Source organism: Necator americanus, chromosome III (assembly GCF_031761385.1).
Source record: "Necator americanus strain Aroian chromosome III, whole genome shotgun sequence".
Classification (NCBI taxonomy): Eukaryota; Metazoa; Nematoda; class Chromadorea; order Rhabditida; family Ancylostomatidae; genus Necator; species Necator americanus.
The window spans coordinates 38192315-38203195 of record NC_087373.1 but is presented as its reverse complement, the minus strand read 5'-3'; the positions used below and the strand labels follow the sequence as shown (position 1 = coordinate 38203195).

At 38.0% G+C, this 10881-nt stretch overlaps 1 protein-coding gene across 1 annotated transcript; it reads right to left on the bottom strand.

Annotated features, from left to right (window-relative positions):
• Positions 1 to 3931: 3931 nt before the first annotated feature.
• On the bottom strand, positions 3932 to 7607 carry RB195_012259 (uncharacterized protein; the record flags this gene model as incomplete). The annotated part of the gene is made up of 4 exons (XM_064194033.1): positions 3932 to 4063; positions 4136 to 4293; positions 7138 to 7301; positions 7519 to 7607. The coding sequence occupies 4 exons, from the start codon at positions 7605 to 7607 to the stop codon at positions 3932 to 3934; spliced, it is 543 nt and encodes a 180-aa protein (XP_064051616.1).
• Between the last annotated feature and the right edge of the window lie 3274 nt (positions 7608 to 10881).

Genomic DNA, 10881 nt, shown 5'->3' with positions numbered 1-10881 from the left:
ACTATTTTCCAACGTTTTTTTCCTGTTTGAAAAAGCTTAAATGCAAGAAAAAGTTCTAACCCTCAGGTAGACTTTCTTTACTTTTCCAAAAATTATTGATTGCTCGGTGGCTTGTGGAGGTCAATTTTCAAAAAAAAAAAAGAATTTAGTGTATATTATTATACTATTCTACTATTATATCTTATTATCATTATTATTTTATTATGCTATACATATATTATATTATACTACACTTACTATATCATGCTTCTACCTATATTCAATGTTTTTTTTCCACTAATTTATTATTATTCGTTACTTGGCTATTATTTCCTGTTTTTTATTTGCTTATTTATTCTTATTTATCGACGCCCAAGCAAAATAAGCCTAATATTATACCAATTATTATAATATGTTACCTTAATATTATTATAGCACTATGGAAACTCCTTGAATCTGAAATTCCCCCCAAATTTCGAACGCTATATATTAAAACAAATGGATGAAGGAGCCTTCCCGGGGAAAGCGATAGGGGGTATAGCTCAGGGGTAGAGCGCTCGCTTTGCATGCGAGAAGTCTGGGGTTCGATTCCCCATACCTCCAGTATGTTTTGCGTGGCTTCATCTCCACTCAGCACATCAAAACAACCACGAAAATTTTCTGGAAATTACTCCCAGGAAACTATTTAAATGTAAAACTGGGGTATTTTGCTTTCATAGATAATCTCATCTGATTTCTAACACTTCTCAGGCCATTGGCATAATATACCGTATCCATTGCACCCACAATCTGATCACATTAGATTGTTCTGACCTTTAATTAAGTCAATTATCCTATAGTGGCGACATGATGAGAAATCAAGGCGGTTGGTCCTTTTATGATCGGATTGTTGACATGAAAATTACTACTGTACTGTACTTGTACAGGTGGTTTCTACGGTAATGTCCAGTGACTTAAATTGACCTGATTCTTCTATAAGTGGAAAATTTTGCGGGGAAAATTCAAACACTCTTGAAAATATTCAAATATTTAAATATTATTAAATACTATTATTAAGCCAAAAATACCGGTTTCAGCAGCAGTAGAAATATTTCCGAGTGGCTACGCGAATCGTTCACTGAAAATGTACGGATTTTCTGGATAACTTCGGGAAAAAAAAGAGAAATTCGATGTAAGGAATGGACTGTAAATTACCTGATAAATTTTCTCGCTTTTAAAATTATGACTATTATTTTCATTTCATTTATTTATTACATTTTATTTGTTTTTTTTTCTTCTTATTACAGTTTTCACTCTGTAGATTTTCTATCAGGTTACCAGCGTAGCCGGAGAATTTTCGTTCAGATATAGTAGAGAAGCATTTTTTTTTTTTGAAAAAAAGATACATATTTCTTGATACTTGAAAAATTCTCATTATAAGAGATGAATTCGATTTTTCAGGTGAAGTCCTCTGAAAGGCTTCAAATTTGATCATCAGTTTGCCAAGGTTCCAAATTCCTTCCTGAATTCTATTACAACACTTGGGATTTTTCTGATTGTTCTGTAGATTTTAAGCCCGTAAACTATGTACTAGACTAGACCTTCTGGAAGTTTTAGGATATAGCAACTACTTTGAGAAAATTTCTTTGATGGAAGCATCAACAATTTCAAAATTAAGAGAAATCCTACGCACTCGTTTTAATTTTTTTTTTAAATTTTTAATTCCTGCAATTATTTTAACATTTTGAAAATATTTTCTTTTTTCTTGAGTTTTTTTCCCGTGAAACTTTTCTCCGTTCATATTTTCTTCCACATTTTTTTTCTGGCGGACGTCGCGTGTTGTGGAGTACGAGCAGTATAAGTGTGCGCGGTCGCGCATTACTGCAATACTGTCAGTCAACGATCAAACGACGCCGACACTGATCTGAAACGCAGCTGGCTGATGATAAGTGCATTAGTTGGCGGGTGAGCGGTATGCGGTAGGACGTAGCGGTAACAAAAAAATAAGTAGGTCCGATCCGGATAAGTCCGTCAGTCAGTCACCTTGGCGATCAGCCATTTCAGCTGAGAAGGTCAGCTGCCCGCGGGCGGATCAACTCGTACAGTTGCAATTCGTGGTTTTTGAGCTTTTCTCATTCAGCATTTCAGCAGAAATCCTAGTAGTTTTGTGGATGAATAAGGATTGATAAAAAAAATTTAAAAAAATTTTCTTATAAAAAATCAACGAACGAAAAACTTTAAACTTTTTAAAGAATGTTTTTCATTTAGGAGTTGAAAAATTGTGAAATTTTGAAATTTTCTTCAGCCGCGTAGTTTTTCCTTATAGCTTTAATTATGCTATAAAAAGATTAGAACACATAAGGATCTATATACGATCAGTACTAATCTGTTTATCGTAGGAGAAATAATCCTAGACAAGTAATTTCTTCTCCCTCTTCCAAAAATGTGCTCTAATCGTAAAACTTGATGAGGTCAACATTGAGGCTAACCACTAAGAGAAATCTCAGTGGTGTAATTACAGTAATTTGAAAAATACCTACCTACATATTTCATAGCGGAATAGTTATCACTAAAATTCTATAATTCTTGAAGGTAGTCGACTTTTCTATTGTTTATTTATTTGTTTATTATTACCATATTAGTGAGTCGTCACATTTAATGTCAGCAAAACTATGTAAGAAAAGTCTGAAACTCCTCTATAATAGATCACAAGAATGTTCCGAAGAAATGTAAAACCTAAATATTTCAGAGCTACTAATTTATCCAAACAATGGGCTAATTAATATTTATGTGCAAAAGAAATCCGTGAAAATTAACCACACGGTTGAAAGCCTGGTTTTATTTTTTCCAACGTCCTTTTTGGTTCTGGAAGATTCACGAGAAATAGCAACGAAAAATCGTGGCGCTTTTCCAGTTATTTTTTTACGGGCAAATCCTCAGGCAGTCAGTCGTGTACTGCATTTTTTTCCGCACCTATGCATACGAGAATTTTTACGTTTTTTTACTTTACGTTTTTTTACGTGGACTCCAACATATATTTTTTTTGAGGAGTATTTCCACACAAAGTATATGTATTGATATTTGTCGAGAAAGCGCTTTTTTGTTTATCAAAGTTACGATGCGAGGATAACGATCAAAAAACTCTTCTCTCCGTCCGCATCCTCCTCTTTCCCGAATTCCTCTGCATCCTTCGACATTTCCACCAAATATGTTAACCTTTATTCACTCATTATTCTTACATATCTGTACACTTGAAGAGAAGTCGCATTGAGCGGGAATTTAACAATCGGAGAAAAAATTAATAAAAATCGACGGAATCCTAGTGGTACAAGCGGTGACAACAATGACAACGATACGGTAGCCCGTTCTTTAAGAAAACGCACCGCGTTCAATTCATACATATATGGGCATATGCGAATGCGGTAACGATAGGCGTAATCGGAAGTGACAAGGATGAAAAAAAAAACGAGCGAGGCCGATGCGATTAAGAGAAGAATTTGCGAAGCGATGTCTAGAGTTGTTCGAGGTTACGGTAATGACGTGTGTGTGTGGTTTGTTCTGATGCGATACGTCGTCCGTACGCGTACGCGTAAACCCCGGCTACAGTACCGTTAAAAACCAGAACGCACACCCACGTCCGCACTGGTGACGCGACGTAAAGAACCAGATTCAGAGGGGTAGAGTACGGGGAGAGGGGCCAGAGACGCAGAGTGTGACGCGCGACGCGTGTGATACTAGTAAGAGAGGCCGCGAATGAAGAGACGCAGGATAGCAGACGAAAGGGAAACCCGTGGTGCGATGAGCCTAATTTCTGATCTACAGTCACGCACGCAGTGCATACACAACTGTAGAGCATAACAACAGACACACGCAATTTTACACATATATTCATAGTTATTTGTGAAGTTGAACCAATCGATAATCGATTCGATCGACGATAGATGCGATAGACGGGTGGTCCGTCCGCATGGATCTACAGTAATGACAATTTCACGTCATCCGATGGCGGTGAGTTATCCCACGGCATCACATTCCTGGCGAGAAATGCTTTTTCTTTCTCTCGTTTTTTCTCTTTCATTCGCCGATTTTGGAACCATATTTTCACCTGAATAAACGTACGTATCGATCGAGGAAAAAAGGCAAGAAATCCTCGCCAAAATCGATATCGATCGAATACCTGTGCTTCGTTTAATTTCAGGTTTTGTGCGATTTCCGTCCGCCTCGCTCGATTCACATATTTGGCCGTGTGGAACTCTTTTTCAAGCTCAGTCAATTGATGTGTGCTGAAGTTTGTTCTATTCGTCCCGTTCTCATCGACCACTTTTCGTTTTGGCACTAAAAATCAATAAATCAATACCGCGAGTTGTCGGCCGAAAACGCACGGACGAAACGAGTTCAAACAGAGACGGGCGCGACAGAGGTGTAGGCAGGGACGGGACGGGAGGGTGGTGGTGGTGTAAACGCACGAGCGATCTACCGTATGCTGGCCGGGAGTTGATTGACATCGCCAGCGCCTCCCGATTATCACATGACATCTCTTCCACACGTCGCACACACATACACACACACATACACACATACGCGTACATACATACTCGACAAATTGTATATTCCAAAAAAAATCGATACGATTCTAAAAGTATAAACTGTTTAAATGTTTGAAATTGGACCTAATAAAGAGAGGGAATGGGAAAGGAGAGAAAAGGGACAGAGAGAGAGAGAGGATGATTGAGAGCCGACCCGCCTATCCTGGGGTTCGTAACCGTATGTCGTACATCAATAATACGACATTAGTATGCTGATTTTTCGAACCGAACGAACATTTGGAGAAGAAAACGCATGAATCTTCTCAACATCACACAACTGTCAGCGAAAGCGTCATGGCGTCGAAAAGACGGATTGCGCCAACGGCAGCAGCGACCAGTTCGAGTTGGAGCACGAGAAAAATCACATGAAATCGACGGAAATTTGCATACGGTTGAGGATTTTGAGGCTTAGATGAGGGCGATGGCGATGCACGTATGGTCGTTTGACGGAATTGTTCTCTTCTTTTCATGGGAACTTATGTTTTTAAAAGAGTTGTTTGAGTTTTCTCCTCATTGCTGAGGTATAAATTGCAACGAAATGGATTTTGTAAGGTATTTGTCGCCAATTTACTCGGTAGAAGTTCCTAAAAATTGTAATGCGTAGCTTTTGTAAAAAAAAGCATTCAAAATAACATACTTTTCGCTTTTTTTGAAATTTAAATAATTTCTGAATAACTGAGGATTTTTGTTGAACTCGTGGTTATCCGGAGATCGAAAATCAAAGGCGTAAGGACCTTTTCTTAAAGAAGCCACAAGGAACGTAAATACCAACTTTTGTGGACGGATTGAACAAATCTAGCATAATCGTTCAATTCTTGAGTAAAAATTTCAAAAAAAGAGAATAAATTTCTCCAGAAAATAAATGTGGATCATGGGAATAGGTTGATGTGAACTGCTGTTAATGAACTTGATGTTAATAAGCTACGTTTACGTTTGAATAAAGTCTAAAGCGACAAAAAAATACCGATAAGTAGAGCCAGGATAAATTTTTCAGTGCAACGAGTCTCTTTGTCATTTGAATTTTTTTAAAGGAATATTTCCATCAATGTATTCATCACCCGTTAATTTCTGTAGCTGTATAAGACAAGACGAAAAAGTCGTAAAAATCAGCAAAATGTGTTGCTTAACGGGAGAGACAAAAAAGGAAACTCGCTGTTTTTGGGAATTTTTTGTTTCTGAAGAGGAATAGTGAGAGACGTAGGTTATTTGAATCTTCTAATTACTTTAAATGTAATTTTTCCCGAGCTGGACTGTTTTGCTACAGAAGTATTTGATAGAAGACCTGAAAAATATTTTGAAAAAGATTTTTTCATTAGAATTTCACGCATCCATACTGTTCTCATATGTTGAACACATTTAAAATATTGGATCTGAATAAAATTTAGTGAATGGGCCAACCAGAAATTTCGTTGAACAAAGGAATTGAAAGTTTTGGAGTTGAGAAAAAAACTCACTTCTGAGTTATAAGGAATATTTTAAATAATTTCATTAACATGTGAACAGCAAAAATTCGAATATTTATAACTTTGACAAACAAAATCTTCCCTAATTTCGGAGAAAAACATGTTGCTACTGAAAAAAAATGCTGTTGCAACAAATTTTGAATAGATTATCTGGAGGAAATCAATGTTTTCGACAGGAATTTGTCGTAATTCGTTCCAGGATTCACAGTAATTCCAGGGAATGATCCACTGATTACGACTATAATATAATTTATGGAATATTTCTTTCCAATATGTATCGATCGTAGAATGTTTCTCTTTATTGAATCCTAACACATATTCCCACTAAAGGTGATCATGACACCAATCATACCATTCGAACTGTACACCATCCATCTATTATTTTTTTACGATATACTGTAAAGTTTCAATGAATTGTTCGCTCATTAAGGCCAACACAAATGAGAAAGTGTCAAATGTCACTATTGATGACGGGAAAAACAGTGGATGTGTGCCTCGTCGGCGGCGGCGACCATCGCCGCGCGGCACTGATAGGGAAGGATTCACGTAATGATCCGATGTCAGTGGCGGTGCCTTACTGTGTGTCAAAGACGGAATTACCGCAATTGACCTTAGGCTAAACCGAATGAAGATGCGGATCGCGTCGAAAAAAGGAAAGGCGACGAGAAGGATTTGAACGGGTTTTGCGGGTATTTGTATGGTACTTGAGGCTATAGCGGCAATCTAGTGGCTCGGTGACTTTGGTGAGAAAAGTGGAGCAAAAATGTATGGAGCATCCGTAAGGCTAAAAGTAGTTACAGTGTCTAAAAGTGAAGAGTAATTTCTATAGGTTACGGTCACAAGATTTTCTGCACTCAAATGAAAGAAATTCCAGAATTTTCCAATCCTAGCCAGGCTAAAGAAAGATGTGGAAATATCCGGAAACGTCAAGAATCTAGCCACAAGTTCCAAAGCGAAACCATTTATCTTTCTGAGCGATGGGATCATTAGAGGGAATTAAAAGAACAATGATTTGTTGTTATTCGATTCCGAAAAAGAAAAACATTCAAAAATGAATGTATGCACGTTAAAATAATCGAATGAATAAATGAAAAACTGTTCTCTAACTGGTACGGGTGGGAAAATCTTACCGGCTGGTTTGTGTGATCGTTTCGTGTGCATCCATTTATAGGTGTTTGCCACAGCGGCTTGTTGATGTTGAAATGGTGCAGCGGCGGTCCACAGCTCACTGGTGGATGGTGGTGGAACGTTCCCGTAAACGTGTGAACCCGTTGTTGTGGGTGGATTTATATTTCTGAACGAAAAAATGGAACTTTCGAATTTCGGGACGAAAAATTGCATTGAATTCCGCTCAAGAGAAGCTTTCTGGGGATGAATAATCAAGGAAAAGTTGCTTTCGAATGAAATTGCGGAAATAGAAATGTCATTAGGATTTTTTTTCCAGAAATAGAGATTAAAAAGCAACACTACAGGCATGAATGACTACTTATGGAAGGAAACCATCCACCTACCTCGGCTGCTCACATCTCGGATACGGAGCGTATGGAGCGGCTTGCGGTGTCCAATCGTAGTACGGTCCGTAAGATTCCGCGCAGCTCATTTTCCGCGGTTCGTTGTCGTGCGGCGGCGGCGGCGGTGCGTAAATCAGCTGCCACGGTGGCGGTAATAAATCACACTGCTGAAGCGGCCGTCTGACAGCGGTGCTGCGCACGGCCACACCTCCGGGAGGCGTGTCCGACCAATGGAAGGGCGAGGTGGGGGCGGCGAGAACCAATCGTACCACGGATACTGTAGCGTTGACTGGAAGTCGACAGCGGCCATATTTATGTGAGGCGATCAACGGCGTGGGACGGCGGTGATGAATAGGGAAGTGCACAAATTAGCGTGTATTAGGGTGTTGTGCAGATGTTTAATGATGAAAGAGGCCGACAATGAGAGTTGATAAGATTTCAGAAATGATTAATGAGCATGGGAAATGTCGCCTAAGATAGATATTCGCATAAAAAAAATCGAGGACATCATAACGACAGGTATCGTCCGTAAAGGAACAATAATTCTAAAAGTAGGCAAGATCAGAAAGCTCCCGATTTATCAGAATGCGTCCAGCTGTAGCGTAAGGAAAAAGTTCCTAGCAACGGAGTTCGTGTCCATAAAAGAACAGTAATTGTAAAAGTTTATTTGTTATTTATTTGTTCAAAAGATTTACTTGATTGTTTTTAATTCAAGAACTTAATAATTTCAAAATAAAGATGAACTATCCTTGATTTTTGAGAACAAAATCCACAACAAAGGTTCATTTGTGAACGAAAACTAATCAGTGATGACCGAAATAAAATGCCAAAGGATCCAGAACGAAAACTTATCCATAAGGAATCAAAGAACAGATCAGTTCGCCCACATCAGACGATCTTTTACAGCGTAGGAAAGTTATTTTAAACGGATGTGGACGACGCCACTCAAAAATCAAATTATTAAAAATTAAATTTAAATCATCGTGACAATTTTTTGGAACTGTCAAATCTCTGGAAAGCCTACATATTTTCACATAGTTCTATTCTAAATAAGATGAAATACTTTGATTTCTCGCTAGCGTGTCCGGGATGGAAACTGGATGTACCACACTTCTGTAGGAAGAATCTATGAGAACAAGTTTTCCAACGGTATATGTAGAGGAAGAGAGGAATCTTCCCGAAATCAAAAGGAGGAGTTGAATTGATCTCTATTTCAAAAGAACTCTGTGTTCCTTCTCATCGACGACGAATCCCGTAAGATCATGGAGCGGTAGGTTTGTGATTTTTTGCGCAAATCACTTAAGCGAAGAAGTATGATCCATAATGGTTGAGGTTTTTAGTGGATTTTGACTAATATAGACCACCTTCGACGACGGTGATTGATGCACTTCAACCTCGAGGAACGATAAAATTGCGAATTTTGCACAAAACGAAACGAAAAGAATGTATGAAGATAGAAGTGTGGGAAAAAGAAAGAAAACTGGTTCACAATGTCTTCCAGTCACCTTTTCTATCCAGAGTTTGGAGGAAAAGAAAGGAATATTCTTACGGAAAAAATAAAAATGAAAATTAAATAAAAATTAAAATGAGAAAAGGAATAAAAATGTCTAGCATTTTTATAAGAGCACATCCTGGTTCAGTTGGAGCTGTATTTAATGAGAAGTTGCCTAGGAGAATCCAGCACTAGGTGGCGGCAGCGTTATGGACATCCAACTCCATCATTATGCTGACTTTCTCCGATAACACCGCCACCCGCCGCCGCCGTCGCTGTTGAAGCGCACATAAAAACTGGCTTCTCTTCGTACATATATCCGTGTTTTTCATATTCGTTACGTCCAGAAAGTAGCCAGAAGACGAGCACGACGTCCCGATCAAGCAACTGTCTCCCAGCCCATAGAAAAAAATCAGCAGAACTTTACGAAATACCAGAAAACTGTCATGAGCTACCGTAACCGCATTGAAATTAAATGAAAATAAACAAATACCAGGAAATAATGGTGGAAAATCGCGAGCACTGGGAGTACTGTATTTGTTCTCGTGATATTTCATCGATAACCGGACCATTTATGAGTTTTTACCACGAAAACAAGGACAAAATTGTCAAATTAATTAATTGTCAAGATGTCAAAATGGTATAAATTGACAAAAAATGATGCCATGTGAGTCGACAATGAGGTACATCGACTTACGACTTTCCGAGGTACAATGCTGGGAAGCGAACGTTGAGAGAAAAAAGAATAAGAGAAGAAAGAAAGAGAAGAAAGAAAGAGAAGAACGAAAGAGAACAAGGGGAAGAAGAGTGAAAAAACACTGATAGATCGAAAAATATGAGGGAATGTTTTGAAAATGACTTCTTGGAGGTATTTGTACATATCAAGTGGTGAAATATCTAGTAGGGGCACTTATTTTTTTCAAGAACAGCCGGGAAATCTAATTAAAACTGCACCCATTTTTTCAAGGACATCCAAGAAATTTAATAAATATTGTGGAAACTTCCGAGGGGACCGGTAGGAGACGGAGAAATACAACAAAAAAAAAACGCCGATCGCCAAGCAAATAAGCACAAAAAATAACTTTTTCGAATAGAGGAGCACAAAAAATAACTTTTTTCCGAATATAAATGTAGAAAGTGGAAGTAAAATATATAATAGAAGAGTATCTAGTACAGAAAAAAGTCGGAAAAAATTAAATATTTGGTGGATAAGGAGAAATCTACCAATAAAGATCCGGAACTTCTAAAAATTCAGACAATTCAAAAAGTTTCTGGATGGCTGGTATTGTCAGACGGGTGTAGAGCTTTTCAAATTAGTGTAAGGAATCGGTAAATGGTACTGAGAGACGAATGAGAGAGAAAAAGAGAAGAAACAGAAAGAAGGAGTGAAGAAAAAGTAGGAAGGGGAGAAGAAAAAGAAAGAAGACATTGACATTTGACTGTGAAAGTATGTGTTCGCCAATGGTATGGAGAAAATTTTAATGAATACAGAGGAATTAAAAGGAAATAAGGTAGAGAACGATGTTTACTTACATGGTTACTGTATGTAGTGACAGAGAAAACAATGACAATTGTTACTGCTAATTCTGACAAGGTAATTGGTAGTTAAAGCGAGAACTTCGAGGTAATCACCTCTTTCTTCAGGCTACTGTATGTCTGCCAGTTTCTCGACCCTCATTCTCTGTCAATTAGGTGGTTTTAAGTTCAGGTTTTACGTTTCAAGTAAATTTTAATAATTTATACATATAAATTACTATACTGGTAAATTGATGCCTTTGGGAATTCATACTTTAATGAACAAGAACGAGATGTGAATGGATTTTAAAGTAATGAGGTCGGCATTCTGTTTTTAGAGCCAGTTCCACGAAAAT